We start from the raw sequence: 22,524 nt of genomic DNA on the forward strand, positions 1-22,524 counted from the left end.
GACTGCCTTCGGCTCAGGTCATGATCCTGGAGTCCCGGGATCGAGTCCCTCATCGGGCTCCCTGCTCAGCAGGGGGTCTGCTTCTCCCTCTGACCCTCTTCCTGCTCGTGCTCTCTGTCTCTCATTCTCTCTCTTTCAAATAAATAAATAAAATCTTTAAAAAAAAAAAAAAAAGAATATGACAATAAGATTGGATGTTCACCAGAACATAACCCTGCTAGGACTTATCCCAACCAGGATGCATTCTTGCAAGAATGAATCCTTGCCAGGATTGACTTACATTCTGTCCTGCTCAAAGTCTCATTCTGTGAGGCTGCTGTACAATTCAGAATTTCTGGAGGGGAAGTTCAGTTGGTGGGGTGCTCATCTTGGATTGGGGAAAGCAAGATTTCATCAGTTGGGCCCGAGGAGTCTCTCTCCCCATCCCCAACCCTTTGGAGGGGGCACAGTGTGGTATATTCCAAGAGTCAATTCACTCACCCAGGACAAAAGGAATGGTGGCTTTGCAGGAGCAAGGGATAGGTCACGTGCACTTCTGTTAGCCATCTACAGCCATTTCCTTGTCCAGAGAATTATGTGCCTCCTGTTCATTTGGTGCAGTAAAAACATGACCCACTTCCATTTCCAAAGCAATGGAAGCTTCCAGTCCCCACTTTGGTGGGAGAGGCAGGCAGTGTAGTGCAGTGGGCAGAGCTCAGGGCAGTTCTAGGCCCAGGTCTGCCATTAACACCCATGTGACCTTGAGCCAGCTCCTAGCCCTCTCTGGAACTACTTAGCTCCCCATCTAGAAAAGGCAAAATTCATATGAGATGCTAATGGCCCTTTCACCTGTAAAGTTCTATGATTTATAGAGTGTCAACACTGGCATTCTAAGAGGTGATTTGAAAATTCATCATAAATATTTAAATTAGCTAGCAACATATGCTGAGCTCATCACATAATCACGAGCCAGATCGGGGAGCAAGATCTAGGAGAGAGAGGGTGACGCATAATTTGACACTCAGTTCTCTCTAGATCCCCCAATCAAGGGTCACAGAAGCTGGTTTTCTGTGTGATCCCTGGCTTATCATCATCATTATCACCACCCAGCTCTTAGATGAAAGGCAGCAGCAGCGGCTTATTACCAAACAGTGCTGGTCCTCATCTCTCAACACCCACAAGCCACTTCAATTCCATTCAAATTTGACTCCCAGATCTGAGTTGGGACCAAATGCTTTGCAGGGCAGCGGCCCTCTAGACAGCTATGGGAGGCGGTTTTGACCCTGCCAGCCCTCCAGGCCTGGTGGAAGAGCCAGGCAGGTACAGAACCAACGGGAACACTCGGGGCATTCTGACTCTTAGGAAAAGTGTGACCATGCTGAGGTGGGTCACAGGATCCCCGTGTGTGAGACTGGGGCTGGGGGTTGGGGGTGGGGGTTGCTGGTGGCAGGAACCTGGCTGGAACTGGACCTTGAAGGGCCTTTCTGTGGTTTGATCAGAAGGTTATAGAGTCATGAAAGGATTTTAAATGGAGCAGTGACAAGATGGAAATGTACATTCATAAAGGATTCCTTGGGTTGCTGGCCTGACGAGCAGATGATATGAGAGGGTCATCCAGGCGAGACAGGATCATAGCTCAGTAGTGGTAGGTGGGCAGAAGCATCCAAATTTGGAAGATATTTAGGAGATCTAACTGATGGGATCTGAGGACAGCAGGGATGTGGAAGATGAGGGAGAGAGGGGAGCCAGGCAGGATACTGGGGGGATGGTGGTGCCACTCTCTGGGGATGCATATGAGGGCGGGGCCAAGGTTGGGGAGCATGGTTTGGGACACAATGGGGCAAGGTCCTGGAGGGTCACTCATCTGATGACTTCAGCAATTGCCCACAGGCCCTTTGACCCTCGCTGCCCTTCTCTGTGTGGCTGTAGGCAGGCAGAAGAATCCTGGATGGTCACTGACAGAGGAAATGCCCTCTGTGGATCCACCCTCTCTTTGTTTGTTTGCCCAGTTATAACAACCAGGCAGTGAAGCCTCTGACAGACACTGGGAGGTAGGAGATGTTGATTCTAGTCCCAATTTTACCTCTGATGGCTTGGTGCCCTCCAGCCAAACATTTGCTTTTCCTGGGCTTCAAGTTTTCCAAAATATGCCCAAGTATCTCACAGGAGCTTTGTGGGGCACAGGTTAGATGGTAGATATGCAAGCACCATGTAAACTATTAAGGAACAAAACGCAAAGTAGCATTATTATTATCATCATGTTCTCTGATCTGACTTGGGCTGTTTGTAGTTTATGTTTACAGCCCCTTATCCTTATCATTGTATCTGATTGTCCTTTTCTCTGACAACCAGTGAGTCGTGCAGGCCAGGTACAAATACATCCCAAAGTAAGAGGAAAACTGAGATGATAATCTAGATAAATCATGTAGGGGGAAAAAAAGGCTTTTACTTAAAATACCTCAAACAGACTGATCTGAGAGTCACATCATATTTAAAAAGCTCTCCAGAGAAATCTGAAAAGATTGCCAAACGAAGGAGAATGTTTACAAAGACAAGCATACCTTTTCCACTTCACTGCAAGATTGTAGAATCAAAACACCTTCATCCACTCTTTCAGCCAATGTTCACTGGGGAACAGGGAAAGGGGGACCACCGCCCTGAGGAGCTTATGCTCCAGCGGCCTAGGTGGGATTACATACTAGTGCAACTCCCTGACTGTACAGAGGGGAAAATGAGGACCAGTGAGGCTCCGGGATTTGTCCAGGGGTTTTCCAAGGTCCCCTGAAGTTGTGAAAGCAGAGAGCACAGCCCCCACCTGCACTCTTAGGATGCTAGCCCTCTTTTGGTGCATCTGTTGGTTTGGACTTGGAAAGGCAAAGCTATTTGCCCAATACTTCATGAAGCCATATCACACGTTAGTTCTACCATGGGCAAAACCCTCACAGCAAACACTGCGTCAGGCCTTAGGCTGGGCACCATGGACGTGGAGCCATCTCAAGATGAATGGGGCTCAGTCCTTGCTCCAGAGGAACCACCCAGTCGATCATGACAATTTCAGTTCCAGGGCCTAAGTGCCCCCTCCGTGCTCCCCATCCAGGACCAGGTACCCAAGACCAGGACCCCACCAGGTGCGTCTGTGATGTAGGTTTATTGAGGTAGGGCTAGTGGGGGTATGGGTGCATGCATTCAGATGCATGGGTCCAACTGGCCTTGATCCCACAGCTCAGGTCACAGACGGCCGAGAGAGAGCTGGTTTTCTGGGGAAGATGTTTCAATTGTTCTCCAACTGCAGTTCTTCTGCACTGTCTCAAGAACTAGGAGTGAAATCTAAGGTAACTATTAGAACAGTGAACCCTTCTCAAGCACTCATTTTTGGGTCAGGCATTACTCTAAGTGCTTCACATGATCCCCGCAGCAACTTGTGATGTGGGTACTATTACTAGTCTCATCTTGTGAATGGAAAAACCAACGTACAGAGAGCCGAGGTTGTTTGCCCAAGTCACACAGGAGCAAGTCGGGCGCAGATTCCAGCCCCAGCGGAAGAGCTCAGGCTCCTCCCAGACATGCCCCACCGAAACGCTACGTGGCGCTATTGGGACTATGGGGCTCCCTTTGCAAGCCAAAGTCCCAGTTCACCCTGAAAATCAACCCACCCTACCGCCAGTTCCCCAGTGCTGCCCCGTGGCACCAGGCATCCAAAGGGAAGTGCCCTTGGCCTTCTCTAGAAGTGATGTAGATACAGAGGGACTCACCTGCTTGGCTGAATTAAGTCCTCTGTGCAGTTGGCATTTGTCCTCGAGTTTTCTCATCGTTCCCCTGCAACCAGAGAGAAGGTGTGCCCCCTGCACCAGGCATCCGAAAACACAGGCAGGCCTTCACTTTCTCAGGAATTCATTCCTCCATCTAGCATTTCGGGGTGTTTCCTGGGCCCCGGGCCCTGCGCTAGCTGGGCAGAAACCCAGTTGAGACCGACATTTAACAAGCAATCACCCAAACAGTGGCCAAGTGATGGCTGGGAGAAGTGCCACAAAGGAGATCAGAGGGAGAAAGGAAAGTGTGGCTGGGGGACCTCAGGAGCCTCCGGGGTGGGGGGGGGAGGGTAACTGGGCTGAGGTCTCCAGGGCGGTTAGGACTCACCTGGGCCCCAGAAGGGGGATGGGGTCCAGGCAGCAGAAGAGCAGACTTACATACATGCGCACTCCTGGTGGTTGGGGTGGGGGGTGGCCCAGGGAGGAAACTGGCTTTCAGGGTGAAGGGGAGGCAAGGGAGAAGAGGCTGCAGAAGTGTGTGTGTGTGTATGTGTGTGTGCAGGGGCGGGTGGGAGAGAGTTCTGTCCTCACTGCAGTGGGAGGAGAAGCTGCGGGTGCGCTGACAAGAAGGTCAGATTTACGGTTTGAAAAAAGATCATGCTTGCTATTGGCTGGACGTGGGATGGGAGGTGGGTGGGGCACAAATCCAGCTACTTTTCCCCACCCTCACTGCCAAGATCCCAAATCCAGGCTCACACCAGCTCTCTGCCTCTGGCCCCCTCGGGCCCATCCTCCTCAGCGACAGGGGCTGCTTTCTCAGATACAGCTTTGATTGGGTCACTGAGTGCTCAAAATCCTGCAGTGGCTTCCATTGCCTAGGGCCTGTGAGAACCTACAGATGACAACGCCTGCCAGGACAACCTCTTACTGCGGCCCTCCCTGACCACTCTAGACGTCGGGTTCTCCCACCAGTTCACCACACACTTCCACATCTCTGTTCACGGGTTCTGCTTTCCCCACAGCCTGGGGTAATTTGCTCCTTCTCTGCCCACGGAAACCTCACTAACCCTCGGTGCCCAGCTCAAAGTGACCTCCTTACTCAGAAAGCCTTGCCAGGGGCGCCTGGGGGGCTCAGTCAGTTGGGCGACCAACTCTTGATTTTGGCTCAGGTCATGATCTCAGGGTTGTGGGAATCCGTGCTCAGCAGGGAGTCTGCTTGAGGAATCTCTCTCCCACTCCCTTTGCCCCTCCCCCACTAGCTCACTCTCTCAAATCAATCAATCAATCAATCAATCAATCAATCAATCAATCTTAAAGGGCTGGGGGGGAAGCATTGCCAGATTCGGCTCCACCCGCCATCAGAATAAAGCCATCCTCTTGGCCTTTGCTTGCCCCTCTGTCTGGCATTTATTTCATCCTAGACTCCATTTAGCGCTGTTGGTGTGTCTACTCTCCAGATTGCAAGTTGCTTGAGGACAGGGACTTTGCCTTAAGAATGTAAGGAGGTCCTTTTGCCCTGGGGCTTACCTAGAGCATCAAGGTCAATTGAAAAATGCATTCGACGGTTAACAAATTTGAATGGCGCGGCAGTTCTGTGACCCATACTGGGGAAGTAGCACAGACTAGAACATGGGTCCCTGCCCTCAGGTGGCCACTGTCTGGTGGGGAGCCCATCAATTAGCGAGATAAATGTTGTAAACGTATAGTGTTCCTTAGCTCCTGTAGCAAGATAAAGGAGGGGAGGAAGGGGGCAGGCAATGCTGGGTTGTGGGTTTCAATTTTCAATTAGGCAGTCAGGGAAGGTGGCATTAGAGCAAAGACATAAGGTGAGGGTGAGAGCCTTGCAGGTTTACGGGAGAAGAGCGTCCCAGGCAGAGGAAAGAGCTAGTGGTAAGGCCTTGGGGTGGCTATTCCTGAGTGAAGTGGGGGCAGGGTGAGGAGAGAATTGAGAGAAGGAATCAGAGGTGGGTGTGGTGGGCTTGTGTAAGCCCCTGAGGGACACTGGGAAGAGTGAGGAGACAAAGTAAAGTTGCGAGGGTCCTGAGCAGAGGAGGGGCAGGGTCTGATGTAGCCGGACCCCTCCAGCTGCTATAGTGAGAACAGACTGACGTAGAGGGTGGGGACGAGTGCGGTCAGTCAGTGCAAGTGCCATCCTCGCCAGAGTCATGTTCTTTCATCACCCGGTGGGTCTGTTTCAATCCTCTTACTATGGTACTGGTGCACGCAGAGGACCACCTTTCAGGTTGGTTTGGTTTTTTGTTGCTTTGTTTTGTTTTGTTTTGCCAGGGAGTAGGTAGTGAGCGAAGATAGGAAAATCATTCCCTTTGTGAAGCCTCACCGGCAACCCTAAGAACGTTGATGCCCTAAGGGACCCCAGGGACCAGCTCCTGTTCCGCGTTCTCATGATGGGAAACTGAGGCCCGGAGAGAGGGACCCCGGGAGCATTTAAAAAATGGCAACTGCGGTTCCCCCTCTCCCCACCGCAGGAATCCCTTCAGATCAGGTGGAGAGAAACAGCTCGTACCTTTCCCCCAAGAGGGGGTGCTGGCCCATTAGCTGCTCAGTGAGTCACAGCCGGCCCGTGCACCGCTCGGGGCAGGCACCGACGGGCCGAAGGGCCGTTCCAGACGCGGCGCGCCGTCGGCGGGGGCGGGGAGGCGGGAGCCGCCGCGGGCGCCCAGCCGACAGCTACCCCGCGGCGCGGCCCCCTCGGCGGCCGCCACCCCAGCGCCGCGGCCCTCGCCCGCGCCCCGCCCCCGACCCGGGCCCCGAGCGCGCTGGCGGGCAGGGGCCTTCGTGGCACGTCCGTCTTCCCCGCAGGCCCGGCCCGCTCGGCTGGTGGTGGCGAGGGCTGCGTCCCCACGAGGCGGCGGGCGGGCAGGGAGCTGTCCTTCCCGCCTCCAGGGTCGTGGTCCACGCGCTCGCTGCGGCCGCCGGCCCCAGAGCGGCCCGGGCCCCGCGCTCGGCGGGGAAGGCGAGACCCTGGCCACGCCGGCCGGAGACGCGCACGCGGCCGCGCTGCGGCCCCGGAGGCCCGGGCGGCCCGACCTGCGTGGGGCCTCGCGGCGGGAGAGCGCGCGCAGGGCCGCCCCACGCGCCCGGCTCCCCGCGGGCCTGTCGCGCGGCCTTTCCGAGCCCGGAGTCCCTGCTTCTCCGGGCCGCCGGCTGCCCCTGCCAGCTCGCCCGTGGCCGGCGCACCCCACGGTGGAGCTGAGCTATTAGGGGTGGGCCAGGCGTGACCCTAAGGGCCAGGAGACCAGCCCTGGCTCAGCCACTGACTCCTGTGGGCCCCCCACCCCGCGTCAGGAGGAGGCTGGGTTAGCGGTCCCGGAAGGTCCTTCCCAGCTGTGCACCTTTACAGACCTGTAAGAGCCATAGACCCGAACCACCTCTGAGAACATTTTCCTCCCTGTGGGGGAAAAAGTCCAGTTGGAATACAATTCCCACTTTAGAGCGGGGGGTGGGGGGTGCGCGGGGAGGCTCCAGGCCTTGAACCAGGTCCGGTGGGGGTGAGCAGGGTAGGGCAAGGGCCCCAGGGAAGGCCTAAAGACTCCCTACCTGTGGAGATCTGAATTACAAAAGGCTCTTAGATCCCTACTGAAAGGGTAGGCCTCACTGTAGGATCTTCACGGGCAGTACCCTTAACAGAGTTTAAAGGATTCAAAAACTCGGCCCCACCCCATATCCACTCTGGCTGCATTTCCTTGGATTCTTAAAAAGGAGGCTGCCCTGTTTGGGCCTCAGGGATGATACCTTTAAGCCCTCGGCATCCCCATGAACCCCTGGGGGCAGGGTGGGGGGGTAGGGGAGGGGTAAAGAAGGTAGGAGACTAGGGTTTCATGTTTGTTGTTGAATGATGAGGACTCCCTTTAATCTTTTGGGGGTCTTGAACTGACAGCAACTGAAAACCTCTTTAAACAGCATCTGCCACACTTTTCCCTATTTCCTATTTACTTTCAATGTTTTCCTAACCTTTCCGGGCAGCCAAGCAGCTTAGGGGATTCTGGTTTGAGGTTCCCCTCTGTGGATGGGCTTGGTCTGGCGCTGGGCCTCAGAGGTGATTGATGTGTTTAAAGTACTTTCCAGTGAGGGCCAGGGCAGAGGCCCAGAGTGCCGTCCCCCGCCTTGACCAGCTGGAGCTACCCCCAAGTCACCGGGCACTAGGTTTTGCTGCAGACAGTGGAGCAGGCTGCCTCGGGGCCCGAGTGCAGGCCATGCCCAGGCCCCCCTGACTTTCTGTCTCTTTTGTCACCTTCCAGACTGGTCTTTAGCTCTCCCTGGGTGGCCTTTTACAGGTGACAAGCAGACCACCTTCAGAGGTGTCTTGACCAGTATCCCCTCCCTCACAAGCAGATGGCACGGTGGCCAGGGTGGATGGGTGGGTCAAATCACCTTTGAGAGAGGACACTGAGGCTGGGAGAGGTGAGGTGACACAGCCGAGGCAGACCCAAAGTCAGTGACAGAGCCCAAAGCCACAACCTTGCCGCGGCCTTCTGGCCCCACTGTTCATGTCACCTCATCCCCCTTCTGAACGTGGAACTGAGTTATGAGTTTCTGCTGAGGTAGGAACCTGCTAGGCCACAAGCTGTGTTCAGGCATGCTGCCACCGATGGGCAGTACTGAGGAGAAAGACACTGTGAGGAGCCTCCCAACCAAGGCTTGTGAGGGACAGACGGAGGAATTGGGGAGATTGGACCTGAAGAGGACATGGAGAGTTGGGGGGATATGTGCATTTGTTGTGGGGTGGGGGGAGGAGTAGGGAACCATGGCAACCATCTTCAGATCTCTGACTCGCTCAGCCATGTCATAGTCATGTACTGTGAGGTTCTGATGACAGTGACCACAGGTTTCAGCTTCAGGACAAGTGCTTCTGCTCCAGGACAAGGAGCTTTCTCAGGAGCTGAGATGGAAAGTCTTCCTTTGAAGAACAGGAGCAAACCGTTCGTCCTCCGAAGTACGTACGCAGCAATAGGAGGCCAATGGGCAGGGCTGTGGCAGGGGGTGGGGAAGAACGGGTCTTGAGGGTGGTGTCTGGACAGCACTTACTGCGCAGTCTCTTCTAGATGGGGGGTGCTCTTATTTCCCTGGTTTGGCCTTCAAGCTGCTGTCTTTGGGAACACCCTCGATGTGCCCCAGTGTAAATGTGAACCTCACCATCCACTCAGGGTCCCCACCCAAGTAGTGCCTTGTGGGCTCTGAAGGTTGACACTCTGGTCCACCCCCTTGGTGCCTGCCACCTGCTAAGTGCAGCTTCCCAATGTGGCCAGGACGCCAGGCAGTGGATGGACCAGAAGGAGACCCCTGTCCCAACCTGAGACCCCAACTCACATCTTGGGCCTAGAAAGGCCCGACGACACTGAGAGGCTAGGGCACTCTGGCAGAGGGGAGATACCGGTCAGATCACACGTGGAGATCCTGGTCCCCGCTGGGAAGGGCAGAGGAGGGTGGGGGGAGAAGGGAATGGCCTGGGCAGGTTGGACCCTGAGAACCTCATCGTGGAAGAAGCTGGAGCTGTTTGCCTGGAGAAGAGACCTGGCCTGCCATGAAATCCTGAAGGGTAAGGAACTGTACTGGGTGCAGGATAGTGACCCCAAGGCTCAGAGATTACCTGAGGTGGAAGAGACAGCCCAAAAGGGAGGCGGTAAGCTCCCTGTGAGTGGAGGTATGCAAGCAGAAGGTAGGCAACCGCTCAGCTAGCTCCAGCAGGGCAGAGGATTGGACCAGGTGGCCTTAAGGTGTTTGTGTTCCTGAGAGTGTTTAAACTGGGGACATGGGGAAGTGACTCCATACTTGTTAGCTCTTGGCAAAAGCAGAACTACCTTGCCTTTCGGTCTCAGTTGGATCCCTAATGATGGAAGCCTAGTAGTGCAAGCTGGGGGGAGGGGGGGTTCAGGTCTTCCCAGGAGGCTCAGAGGAGTTGACAAGAGCTGGGTGGGGTAGGGAGGAAGGGGCCTTGTGAGGTCAGTTCCCTTGCACACTTCAAACTCAGGCACGGTTTCTGGAAACAGCATTTGGAAAACTCGTCTGGTGGGTCTCTTTTCTAAATATGGGAATTAGAGATAGCTGGATATCTTGGCCCTTAAAGTGCTTTAGAAAGGGAACTTCCTATAGAAAAACTCATGATTCCTCTTCCATTATTTCCTCCAAATTTCAGTCCTTAAAATATGCCCCTTTTTCTCATCCTTCCTTTTTCTTCCATTCTTTTCAGGAAGCTCGTGGTACCTCAAAGAGGGAAGGGCCCTCATATTTTCCAACAAGGCTGATACTAGCATTTGGAGTGGGGAATTACTTTCTGTATGTGACTGTCCTGTGCACTGCAGAACATTTAGCATCCCTGGCCATCCCCTTCCCTTATAAAATTCCAGCAAGGACTCCCAGTCATGGGGCACTTCCAAACATCCCTTAGAGGAGACACTACCTCTCCCTACATTTTGAAAGCCATTGCCTTAACCCCCCCTCCTCCCCCACCCCCCTACCCCCGCCAAAGAAGTGACTTGCTCAAGGCCATATCACCAGCCAGTGGCAAAGCCAAGGCCAAGTCAAAGCCCATTCATTCATATTCATTCATAGCAAGAACTTTTATTCTTCACCAGGGTGTTTGTCAGGAGAACAGAGGGAATGCGGACCTGAACTGAGGCAGTTAAGAGGGGGGACTCCCTGCCCACAAAACTACAGTGTCTCGCAATTTCTCTGCTTTTTGCCAAACTCCGTTTCCCTTCTGTAGCCCGCCTAGTTCGCCCTTTCCGCACATGCAGGCACGAATCGAATTTCTGGCAATTCGTGCACAGAGCCTAGCCGAGCGCGATCCGCAGGAACACAGTCAGGTCCCCCTCGGGCGGGGCAGCAGGGCCCAAGCGCCTAAACCCCGAGGTCTCGGCGAGCGAACTGCTGTCTTCCACCCGCAATGAGAAAGGAGCCAGCGAGCTGAGGCCGGGCCCCTGCCGCGGAGCTGCGCCGGAACTGGGTAGAGGTGGAGGCCCGTCGACCCTCGCTGGCCGGTCCCCGGAGATTTTCCGGGTCTGAGGGGCTGCCTGGGGACCAGGGGCCGGGGCCAGGGACGCCCAGGCCGTGGCGCGGCGGGAGCAGACGGCAGCGCCGCTGGGCTCGACCTCCTCTTCCCACGCCAGAGGCCGAGGCCGCCGGGAATGGCGGGGCCACCTCTCTAAAGTCCTTTGAGATCCTAGCTCGGTTCGAGAGGGGGGGCGGTGTGTGTGGGAAAGCGAGAATATTATTATCCCTCTGTTTTGCCTCAGCAGCCAGCGCCGGCGGGTTGTTCTGTTTGAATGAATGATCCCAGAGGCCGCGCCCAATGGGCGCCCGCGCCTGTTTAATATGCATGAGGCCCGCGGCCAATGGCCGGGCGAGGAGGCTGTTTTAAACGGCGGAGCCCGCTGGCCAATCAGGCGGCTCTCGTGGAGGCAGCTAGCGCGAGGCTGGGGAGCGCTGAGCCGCGCGTCGTGCCCTGCGCTGCCCAGACTAGCGAACAATACAGGTACGTTTCGCACCGCCCGCGCCCGCCGCCGCCGCCGCCGCCACTGCCGCCGCCGCCGCCACTATCGCCGCCGCCGCCGCAGCGCCCGCACAACTTTCCGGCCCGCGCCGCCGCGAGCGCGCTCCGCCGCCGCCCCCCCCGCCTGTCGTCCCCGCGCCCTTCCCGCCCCTTCTCCTTCCCTCTTGCTAGGTGGCCGGGAAGGAAGAAGCAATTCAGGTGTTTCAACTTTTCAATGCTTCATCCTCAGCTCCCCGCAGTCGGGGCTGAGCCCCCTTCGGGGAGCCGCCCTCGGCCGCCGCCCTCCCCCCGCCCCCCCCCAGGGCAGCGGCCGAGGGGCCGAGGCCCCCAGAGGCCAGATGTTAGGGCAGCTGCGGCGGCGGCGGCGGCGGCGGCGGCGGCGGCGCGAGCCCAGGGGCGGCTGCGGGCTGCAGGCTGCGGGCTCCGGCGGCGCGCGGCGCGGCGCGGGGCGGCGGCACTGGGAAGGGGGCCGGGTGCTTCCCGGCCCGGGACGGACTCGGCGAGGGGCGGGCGGCCGGTGCCCGCCGGGGGCTGCGGCGTGGGCAAACTTCGCTCCCGGGCTCGGCCGGGCGCCGCGCGGGCCCGCGGGCTGCACTGCTGCTTCTGCATTAACATGGCCGTCGCGGGAGCGCCCGGCGGCCCGGGGGGTGCGCGGGCCGGCCGCCCCCCGCTCGTCGCCTGCCCGCCGGCCGCCGCCGCTGCGACCGCCGCTAACATGGCTGGCGCGGTGCTGGGCTCCGGCGAGGGGAGGACGCGCGGGCGGGGCTCCCGGGCGGGCTCTGGCCTCGGCTCCGGCGCCCGCGGCCCCGGGCTGGCGGCGTGGAGGGCCGGGGGCGCCGCCGCGGGCCCCGGCGCGGCCGAGCGTCATGGCTGCACGGGCGCCTTTGTTATCCCGAGGAGTGCGCCCCGCGCCGGCGGGGGGGGGTCCGGCCCACGGCCCCCGCCGCTCCGCGCCCCCGGGCAGTCCGGGCGGGGCGGGGCGGGGTGGGGGGCCGGCGAGCGGGCGGCGGCGGCGGCGGCGGCGGGGCCCGGACCGCTTTGTTCGCTGCCGCCGCCGCCGCCTGCGCCGGCCGCGCGGATCAGCCATTTTAGCGAGCGGGGCTCCGAGGCACGGCGGGCGCCACCGTCGCAGCTGCCGCTGCCGGCCCGGCTCCGCGCCCTCGGCGCGCTGTTGCCACCGCCGCCCCCGGCCCCGCGCGCCCCCCGGGGGTGGCGGCGAGGGATTTCAGGGGCAGTTTCTTTCATCAGGAAGCTTTTGACAAAATGGAAGGTGAATTATGGGTGTCCGGGTGACCCAGCACGGGGCCCAGCCCGGCTGCCCGCTGCCAGCCCCGGGCTCCCCTGCGCCCCGTCCCGCCCCACCCGCGCAGCCACTGCGGGGCCCTAACGCAGCCCCTCAGTCGGTCCCTGCAAAGGGGAGCGCTTTAGTTTTACATGATGACCTTGGGTGTGGGAAAAGGAAAAGATGGCGGGAAGCTGGGGGGTGGGACAGGGACGATGACAAGCCACAGCTGCATTTTTATTTGGAAACTTTGGAGAAAGTATTCCTGGCTGGACATGCGTTCCGCTTTACTGATGAGCAAGACTAGCCCTTTTGGCATCCCCTCCCCCTTTAGATAATGACAGAGTGACAGATTTGAACTAATAGTACAGGGGTAGCTGCTCACTTGCCAGATCACCTTTCTTGCAAAAGCCATTTTTATAAGCCAAGATGCATCAACAATAGTGAAATTTGAAATGTTCCCTATTTACAGTTCTCCCGCTTTGATCTTGTGTTTAGCAGCGGTGACAGTATTTTTGTCTGTAACGGAGCAGATAAACAGTTAACAGCTAGCCTTAAGTGACTGGTCTCAAGCTTCTGTCATCCGCCTGCACCCCTACAAATGTGTCCTCCCCGCGCCCTTCCCACTTTGTGTTTGTAGTTTCCAAAACGTAGTAGCTCTGAATCGGAATGTAGCGCTGAGCCACCCCACTTGGGTCGGTTCCATTTGGAGAACTTGATCGCTCTCGCTCTCGGAGAAGCAACTCGCAAACCAGCGCGCTTCATGCTGGTCAAAAGTTAAATGACAAGCGACAGTGAAGCTGATTTCCTCCCCACTCTGCCTTCGACGGGCCAGTGGCATCAGGCATTGGGTGGGGGGCTGCTTCCTAGCGGTGACCTTAATTTGGATTTTGCCCTGCCTTTGGTGTATCTTGTAGATCTGTTCTAGTCATTGTATTTGTTTTTCTTTGTCTCTCTTCCTTCATCCATCACAGTCAGGATGGCTAAAGGTGATCCCAAGAAACCAAAGGGCAAGATGTCTGCTTACGCCTTCTTTGTGCAGACGTGCAGAGAGGAACATAAGAAGAAAAACCCAGAGGTCCCTGTCAATTTTGCAGAATTTTCCAAGAAGTGCTCTGAGAGGTGGAAGGTACTTTTCTTTTGTGTCCTTCAAGCTAGCCTTAGTTGGATTTCACACATAGGGTTACTCACCTTCTGAGTAGCCCCAGGTGGCTCTTTTCTTCCTCTTAGGCTCCTCTTGTCTGCCTTTAGAATTGTGTGTGTGCTTTTATTTTTTAAAGCTGGACAAGGGTTTTAAGTCCCGCTCTCTGCTCCGAGGAATTTAACAGGTCCTGTTCTTTGCAGACAATGTCTGGGAAAGAGAAGTCTAAATTTGATGAAATGGCAAAGGCAGATAAAGTGCGCTATGATCGAGAAATGAAGGATTATGGACCAGCTAAGGGAGGCAAGAAGAAGAAGGACCCTAATGCCCCCAAAAGGCCACCGTAAGTGACTGTAGGGTTCAGGATAACAGTTAAGAGCTTTCCTTCTACTTGAAGGATTTTTAAGAGGACATGTTGTCTAAAAATGTCAGGATACCCTGCAACGCATTCTATACTTAGAACTTTAAGATGCTATGCCAGGGAAATGCGATGTTAAGGCTGACGTATTTGTGAGCTGTGTGCTTGTGGGGCTGGCCTGTTGGCCTTTCCGTTGGGAGGGAGGCACCCTAGTTCTGGGTGTCAGGGTCCTTAGGTATGTTTTTCTCCCCTTTCTCCAGTAACTGAGAGCCTGAGAAAGTAACAATGTATTTCTGAAGCATCTTAAACATTCTAGAACCTACAACTTGGGTAACTTTGTGTATGGTGTCACACATTTCTTCACTTTAGGGAGGAGTCATAGTGGTAGGAAGTATGTGAGGAACAGGGGATTTGGGCTTAAGCTCACATTTTTTTTTCGGGCTCTCATCTAATTTATATAATGCTCTCCCCGAAGGTCTGGATTCTTCCTGTTCTGTTCAGAATTCCGTCCCAAGATCAAATCTACAAACCCTGGTATCTCTATTGGCGATGTGGCAAAGAAGCTGGGTGAGATGTGGAATAACTTAAGTGACAGTGAAAAGCAGCCTTACAACAATAAGGCAGCAAAGCTGAAGGAGAAGTACGAGAAGGTGAGGTGGGCCCGGGTGTGCCCAGGCTACTGGGCTGCATGGGCAAGCAGTCAGCCTCCCCGGGTATGGGCGGGTTGGGCGTGTAAGGCTGCTTTGCTGGGTTGAGGAGTGAGCCTAGCGTGCAAGGGCCTATCTCCCTACAAGATGGGCCGCAATTGCTGGTGTTCAGGCTTCTCTGGCAGAATTTTGTCTTTGGGACAACTGCAGGCAGGCTTAAAAAGTTTGATAATGTGGGATGCCATGGGCAGAGAATTTGGTAGTCCTATTAAACACTCCTTAACTTTTAAATTCGAGCAGCCGAGAACCAAATTTGTATGTATCTGGAAACAAATACTTCAAATAGCAGCCCTGTCTTACTCACTTGTTCTCAATTCTGAGGTGGGGACAGCATGTTTCTACCCCTTGCTAAAACAGCTGCGGGAGAGCTTGTCTATTCATTTGGAATGTGTCCCTGTTCCTTCCAGGATGTCGCTGACTATAAGTCTAAAGGAAAGTTTGATGGCGCAAAGGGTCCCGCCAAAGTTGCCCGGAAAAAGGTGGAAGAGGAAGATGAAGAAGACGAGGAGGAAGAAGAGGAGGAGGAGGAGGAGGAGGAGGATGAATAAAAAAAACTGTTGATCTGTCTCCTTGTGAATACCTTAGAGTAGGGAGCGCCGTCATTGACACCCCTCTTATTTGAGGCGTGTCTGTTGCCCTCGTTAGGTTTAATTACACAATTGGGTCATGGTCATATTGTAGTTTCTCAAAGTGCTCTAGAAATTGTCAGTGGTTTACATGAAGTGGCCATGGGTGTCGGAGCACCCTGAAACTGTATCAAAGTTGTACATATTTCCAAACATTTTTAAAATGAAAAGGCTCTCGTGTTCTCCTCACTCTGTGCACTTTGCTGTTGGTGTGACAAGGCATTTAAAGATGTTTCTGGCATTTTCTTTTTTTAATTTGTAAGGTGGTGTTAACTATATGGTTATTGGCTAGAAATCCTGAGTTATCAACTGTACATATCTATAGTTTGTAAAAAGAACAAAACAACCGAGACAAACTCTTGATGCTCCTTGCTTGGCGTTGAGGCTGTGGGAAGATGCCTTTTGGAGGGGCTGTAGCTCAGGGCGTGCACTGTGAGGCTGGACCTGTGGACACTGCAGTGGGCATCCATTTAGCTTCCGGTTGTCTTGTTTCTGTATATAGTGACCTAGCATTCTGCTGCCATTCTTAGCTGTGGCAAAGGGGGGGGTCAGCTGGCATGAGAAGTGTTTGGATCCTTTTTAGTTAAGTGCGGTAGTTTTAAACTGTTTGTTTTTAAACAAACTGTAGAACTCTTCATTGTCAGCAAAGCGAAGAGCCACTGCATCAATGAAAGTTCAAGAACCTTCTGTACTAAACACAATTTGCAACGTTCTGTTATTTTTTTGTATGTTTAGAATGCTGAAATGTTTTTGAAGTTAAATAAACAGTATTACATTTTTAAAACTGTTCTCTATTATAACAGTCTAAATTTCTGACTCAACAGCAGTCTTACTAACAACCCACTCCATTGTATTTGGCGACTAGGCTCCCTGCACATCTGGTACCTTCTCTTAATGTGGCCGGCTTACTTAGGATAGAGATGAAGAGGCTACTCGAAGGTACTACGTGATTTTGTTTGTGTCTGAGTGGCATTAGGATGAAGTCTGAACTGCTGAATGTAGAAGCCAAGATAACTTGACCCAGGCAAGGAGGTGCAGAAAGGTGGGCGGTTAGGATTGAAGCTGACTACTATGTAGGTTTAATTTTTTTTTTTTTTTTTTTGGCCTCCCGCCACCGCCCTCCCTCCCCCCATACCGTGGGGCCAAATTCATTGCTAACCAGCAAAAACGTCCCAAGGGTATGATGTATCCAACGTTCAGGCTTTTTCTTTTTTTTGTTGCCCCTGCCCCCAGTACATGTAGCAGATGATCATTGGTTCTGCTCAAGAATGGAGGAGGTGTCTTGAGCTGCTGCTTCTGTCTCCTGGACCCCAATGAGGGGAAGGGTGTAGGGTAGGGGACGGTAGCCATTTGTTTTCCTACTTCTTCAAGAAACCGAACACCCCAAGGAAGATGGCTGGGGTCCCTGTACTGCAGGCCGGCGGACGGGATCAATTGTTTCTAAGCATTACATGCGTCCTATGAAAAGTAGGATGGCCTGCCCACAGTTTGAGCTCATTGACTGCAAATGTAGGTGGTCGTTAAATGTTGTTAAACTCGAAGAAGCTTGGTTTGTGTTTCAGGGGTTATTTCATGTTGGTGGACGGTGTCACATTTTGTCCCAGTTGGGGAAGGGGGTGATGTGATGGCCACAGTGGTACGTGGTGGCATTAAAAATCCTTTCTAGGGCTGACCCATCTTAACTGTCGGCAGTAACGAAGGACACCATGTTGTGGGCGAGTGTTCCTGTTGCCCAGCATGAATACTCGGCTGTGTGTGTTTGCGGCTGTGAAGCACTCTCGGGAGTGTTGTAGTGACCTTACTCAGGAGAAAGCAGCTTTTTCTTAAAATCCACTATTTGCAAACTTGCATGTCTGCAGGCTGTGTCCTCCCCACCCTGTCAGGTCCTGGATGGCTATATCACGGTCATGGTCACCGGTCCAATCTCTAATCGGTATTCATAGCCATTCCTTTTCACATCAGAACTCTTTGTCCTAAATGTGTTTCAAGCTCTTCTAGGAAATGACCACGAATTTAAAAACCCTTGGTCCTGAGGTTTGCCCAGAGGCACTTGTTCCAGGATTGCCCCTCTGTTTCAGCCATGCCCTTGTCACTTTCCTCCAGCTGCTGCCCGGCATACGATGTACCAGGCTAAGATTTGGGAACTGGTCAACCTCATCAAATATGGAAGAGAAGCTCAACTTGTAGTCCCAAAGGACCGCAGACTTGCTAAGTGGTGTCTATCTGGTTGTAACACTTTTGTGCTAAACGAGGGAGCTGCTTAAGTGATCTTTGACTAAGCAGACAGAGTTCTAAAGAGATTCCAGGTGAGGCCACTTGGCCCACATTTTCACCCCAGCATAAGATTGCTCCTCTTAATGGAATGATGCTTTGTAGCTTCTTGGAGATGTTACAAGTAGCATATGGTGTCACCATCTAAGGCTTCGGCTTAGCTTGATTTCTGGGCCCACAGTATGTGATCTCGCAATGCCAACCTGGTCCCCCCCCCTTTTTTTTTTAAATCCAAAGGACAGTACCTGCTTTCTCTAACCACCTCTCTCCCAACCCCCTCACCCCATTTTTGAATGATGGTTTATCCTTTGGAAAGAACAAGGCTGTGATGTAGCAACTATTGTCTGTGTCTCCTGTGTGTCTGTTCTTGTCACAAATGTATTTGGGGACATTGGATGCATTCATTTTCTGTAATAAAGTTTCTTAATCAGTCTTCCCAAAAAGTAATCAGTGGGCTGTCTGCAATCTGTTTGAGATACTGAACCTCTGTATTTTGGGTTGATTATAATCAAGGTTCTGGAAGTACGGGTTTTTGCTGTAACCATAGGTCTGAGCTGTTTAATGGAGAGATACCGTCAGAAAGGGCAAGTGTGAAGGATTCCAAAGCCCCCAGATCAACCCTTCAGCCCGGGAGGTAGTGGGGCAATTGACTCTGGAGCCCTACGCCAGGATAAATATGCAATTTTCAGGATGCTAATGAGCTGCTGCTGATAAAGTGGCTGGGTACTTGTAATCAGCCAACCCTGCCAACCAGGGCCTCCTGAGGCTGAGGGTCAGGGCCTAGTTAGCTGACAGAGCCAGGCCCAACAAGGAGTTTTAGATGAGAGCCGTGGGGGCCACTTGCTCTTCTTGTTCGGACCCTACCTTAGTTTTCTCTGGAACCCAGGGCTACTTGGCAGGGAATGGCTGGCGGGGCCAGCCTGGCAGCCCTAGGCTTCTCTTCCTGCTTCAACCAGAGCAACCCCTCACTCTTGTTTTGTATCTTGAAACTCATCCTAAGATTTTAGCTTAAAAAAGGAACTGGGATACAATATCAATAAAATAAAAAAACCCCAAACCCCACATCAATAGATACATAAAAAGTATTTGATAAAATCCAACACCGTTTCATGATTAAAAAAAAAAAAAAAAAACCACAACTGGGAATAGACGGGAACTTGCTCAACCTGATAAAGAGCACTTAGGAAAACCCGCAGCTAATACACTCAGTGGAAGACTGAAAGCTTTCCCCCGCCCAAGTTCAGGAACGAGACGAGGATGCCCTGTTATGCCACTTGTATTTATCATTGTACTAAAAGTTCTAGCCAGGGCAATTAGGCAAGAAAAAACAAAAGCATCCAGACTGAATATGAAGAACTAAAGCTATGTCTTCACAGATGACATGATCTTATGTATGGCCAATTCTAAGGAATTTCCAGATAAAACTGTCAGAAGAAATAAATGAGTAAAATGGCCAGATATGAGATCAGTATACAAAAATGTGTTGTATTTCTATACATTAGCAATGAACAATTTGAAAATGAAACTAAACAATTCCATTTACAATAGCATCGAAATAAAATACTTAATAAGTTTAACAAAAGTACAAAATCTGTATGGGGAAAAAATATGACACATTGTTGACATTAAAAACCTACATAAATGGAAAAACATCCCATGTTTATGAGTTGGAAGACAAGATTTTTCACATAGCAATACTCCCAGAATTGATCTATAAATTCATTGTAATCACAATCAGAATCCCAGGTAGCTTCTTTGTAGAAATGGACAAAGTGACCTAAATTTTGCATAGAGATTCAAGGGACCCAGAATAGCCAGAACAATCTTGGGAAAGAAGAACAAAGTTGGAGGATTCAGACTTCTTGATTTCAAGACTTACTACAAAGCTATAGTCATCAACACATTGTGGTATCATCATCTCCCCCCAGCCCTGTTTTTCGCCACAGCCTGCCATCTGGAACTCTACCCAGGTGCCTTTTCTCACTCTCCATAGTCAGTTCCCAAATCCTGCCAAATGTATTTCCTAAAATATCTTGGATCCACCCCTCTTCTCATTCATGCTGTCCATTGTAAGTAAATATCTGTCTTCAAATTCTTCTATTCTCTCTTTGGGCTAGGCTAGAACTTGCATTTTCAGGCTTTTGCTCATCAATATCCCTCCAGGGAAATCTCCAACTCTGACACCATGGTTGGATCTTCTGTTAAGTCCCATCAGAGCTGGAGTGTTAGAGCCTGGAGACACGCTGTAGCTCAGGCCCTCACTTTCTTTCTGGACAAATATGATAGCTTCCCAAATGATTGTCCTCTTTTCTCCCTTACCTCTACTCCATCCCCAGACCTAGTATAGCTATAGACACATAGATGGTGCTCAATATATATTCACTGAATAAATAAATGGATGGATGAATGAATGAATGAATGAATGAATGAATGAATGAATAGGGATAGATCACGGGAAAGTTCAACAGGAGTAGACCTTGTAGGCCATCTTAAGAGTTTTGAACTTTCCTAAGGTCAAGGGCAAGCATTTAAGAATTTTAATCTGTTCATGTTTGGGGAGTGGTAGATGGTGATATGCTCAGGTATGTTTTGTAGTTAAATTACACTGGCATTGTGAGGAGAAGAGAAGACATAGGAAGGGGCAAGAGTGGAAGCAGAGTGTTAGGATAAGTCAACTGCTACAAAGAGCAACCCTCAATGCTTTTTTTTTTTTAGAGGGAGAGAGAGTGTGAGAGTGGGGGGGAGGGGCAGAGAGCAACCCTTAATTAACACAATTCTTAATATTGTGACTTAACACAATAAAAGGTTTACATCTCATTGACATTACAGTTCCAATCAGATATTTGGCTGGCAGCCTTCCATATTGTGACTCAGGGATCCCGGCTCCTTCCATTTGTGGTGCCACCATTTTCAATCCATGACCTCTATGTCACTGAAGAATAGGCTTTACGATAAGGCCTGGAAGTGGCATTTCACCCTTGTCACCCACATTCCATGGTTCCCAACTGAACTGCGAGGGCAGCTGGGAGATGTGGTCATTCTGTGTGCCCAGGGAGAAAATGAAATGGATTTGTGGACACACAGCGTTGCTCTGCCATTGGGGAAGATGGGATAGGGGCTGGCTGTGGGAGTCTATCCAGATGAGGTGCTGAAGGCTTGTGCAAGAGTGGTGGTAATGGGGGTAGAAAAAAAAGTTGGATTCAGGAGAAATTTGGGATTGCTGGGACTCACTGACGGATTGGAGAATTGGATGTGGGGGCATGAGGAAGAAGGAGTTGAGAATGAGTCTATTATTCTCTCACTTGGGGCACTGGAGGGGTAGCGGAGTCTTTCAATAAGACAGAGCCCCTGAAGAGAAGCAGGTTCAGAAGGGGTAACAGGTCCGAGCTCACATTTCCCCACAAGGGAAAGTTTGTAACTTGGAATCACAGACCATTCATGCTGTCAGCCTAGGCGTCTTTCCATTTTGGGATTAGTCTGGAATTTGCATTTTTCAGGCTTTTTTTTTTTTTAATCAGTTTCTCTCCAGGGAAATCTCCAGCAGACACCCTGGTAGGATCTGTCTGCTATAGTATGATCATACCAGAGTGTCAGAGCTAGAAATTTCCCTGGAGGGAAACTAAATCCCTTGGGCTAGAAGGGGGCTTCCCCCTTTCCACACTCACACTTCTAAATCTGTTTCTAAACTGGGAGCATTTGAGGAAACGCTCAAAGAACCTTCCTGTCGTTGGCTTCAGGCCTCAGTTGGTTTTTTTCAATCCACAGAGGAAATGTGAGATGCACATTTTCCTAGGCTGTGTATTTTGTTCCAGGCCTGTGGTGGGTTTTTGTTTTAAAAGTCTTTTGGAAGCATGTCAGCAGTGATACTGTGGCAATGTTGATTGCAACATTTGACAGTTCTCATTGCAAGATGTGTAGAACATATGATGCTTTTGTCCTCTGTCCAAGCCCTCAGTGGTTTACATGAAAAAGGGCTGATACTTCAGCAATGAAACATTAGCAGAAGGCTGAAATATGTCACTTAAAAATATTGGGCTAGCCATGATGTTTTTAATCCTCTTGTGCTGGAACCACTTTAAACTTCTATATCAAGAAACCCTCTTCTACCTATATTTAATTTATGAAATAAAAGCAGCTGATCGAGTAGCATAATCCCCAAAGTTTCTACCTTGATTTAGGTATTGGAGATCATCCTAAGACTAAGAGGCCACACGGGATTGTAGCGGGAACATCAAAATACCTAGCTCAGTGCCTGGAATGCAGGAAGAGTACAAATATGAATTCCCCTTTGTGGTGCTGCTCACCCCCCTCCCCACTCCAGGAATAAGAAGGTCTGGGTTCTAGAGAGGCTAAGTGACTTCTCTTAGGTTACACAGAGAGTTGGTGGTGGATTCAAACTGATGTCTGCTGACTCCAAAAAATCTGTGTGATTACCCACGCTGCGCATGGAGAATGCGTCCTAAGTCCCAAGTATCCCAGGAGAAGCTGAGGATCTGGAAATCATGGCAGAATTCAAACCGCCTCGGAGTTAAATAAACAGCAATTGAAATACAGTAAGTGGCGCTGATAGAAGTCAGCAGGGGGCTCCTAGGGAGTAAGGAGGAGGAGCAATTTTTGCAGTGCCCAATTAGGGAAGTCTTCCTGGAGGAGGGGATGCTTGAGCTCTTTGTTAAAGCAGAATTAGCTAAATGAAGAGGGATGGGAAGAGGGAATAGCACACATACACACACACAAAGCCCAGAGAAAAGAAGCAGCATAGTGTGGACTGGGAAATCACAAGCAGTTTGCTTGAATGGGAGGTATATTAGTTATGTATTGCTGCATAACAAGTTACCCCAAACTTTAGTGGCTTAAAATATAACAGCATTTATTATCTCACAGTTCTTTGGGTCAGGAATCAA

The 22,524-nt window shown here is 52.0% G+C and overlaps 1 protein-coding gene across 2 annotated transcripts; it reads left to right on the top strand.

Annotated features, from left to right (window-relative positions):
• The first annotated feature begins 11,175 nt into the window (after positions 1–11,175).
• Positions 11,176–18,070, top strand: HMGB3 (high mobility group box 3). 2 transcript variants are annotated; one of them, XM_045883695.2, is made up of 5 exons: positions 11,176–11,220; positions 13,495–13,649; positions 13,865–14,004; positions 14,495–14,669; positions 15,134–18,070. In XM_045883695.2, the coding sequence occupies exons 2-5, from the start codon at positions 13,500–13,502 to the stop codon at positions 15,272–15,274; spliced, it is 606 nt and encodes a 201-aa protein (XP_045739651.1). In that variant the 5' UTR covers positions 11,176–11,220; positions 13,495–13,499; the 3' UTR covers positions 15,275–18,070. The 2 variants fall into 2 exon arrangements, with proteins under 2 accessions (XP_045739651.1, XP_054365511.1); XM_054509536.2 differs by lacking the exon at positions 11,176–11,220 and adding an exon at positions 11,314–11,436.
• The last annotated feature ends 4,454 nt before the right edge of the window (positions 18,071–22,524 follow it).

Source organism: Mirounga angustirostris, unplaced genomic scaffold, assembly GCF_029215605.1.
Source record: "Mirounga angustirostris isolate CCGP_5_RB_7025 unplaced genomic scaffold, mMirAng1.0.hap1 SCAF_11, whole genome shotgun sequence".
Taxonomy (NCBI): domain Eukaryota; kingdom Metazoa; phylum Chordata; class Mammalia; order Carnivora; family Phocidae; genus Mirounga; species Mirounga angustirostris.

What these genes read in the sequence shown, in the direction of transcription:
- HMGB3 (XM_045883695.2), top strand. Translation starts at nt 13,500, where the DNA reads ATGGCTAAAGGTGATCCCAAGAAACCAAAGGGCAAGATGTCTGCTTAC. An exon ending in AGTGCTCTGAGAGGTGGAAG is followed by an intron (nt 13,650 to 13,864) that starts GTACTTTTCTTT and finishes TGTTCTTTGCAG; the next exon opens with ACAATGTCTGGGAAAGAGAA. An exon ending in TGAAGGAGAAGTACGAGAAG is followed by an intron (nt 14,670 to 15,133) that starts GTGAGGTGGGCC and finishes TGTTCCTTCCAG; the next exon opens with GATGTCGCTGACTATAAGTC.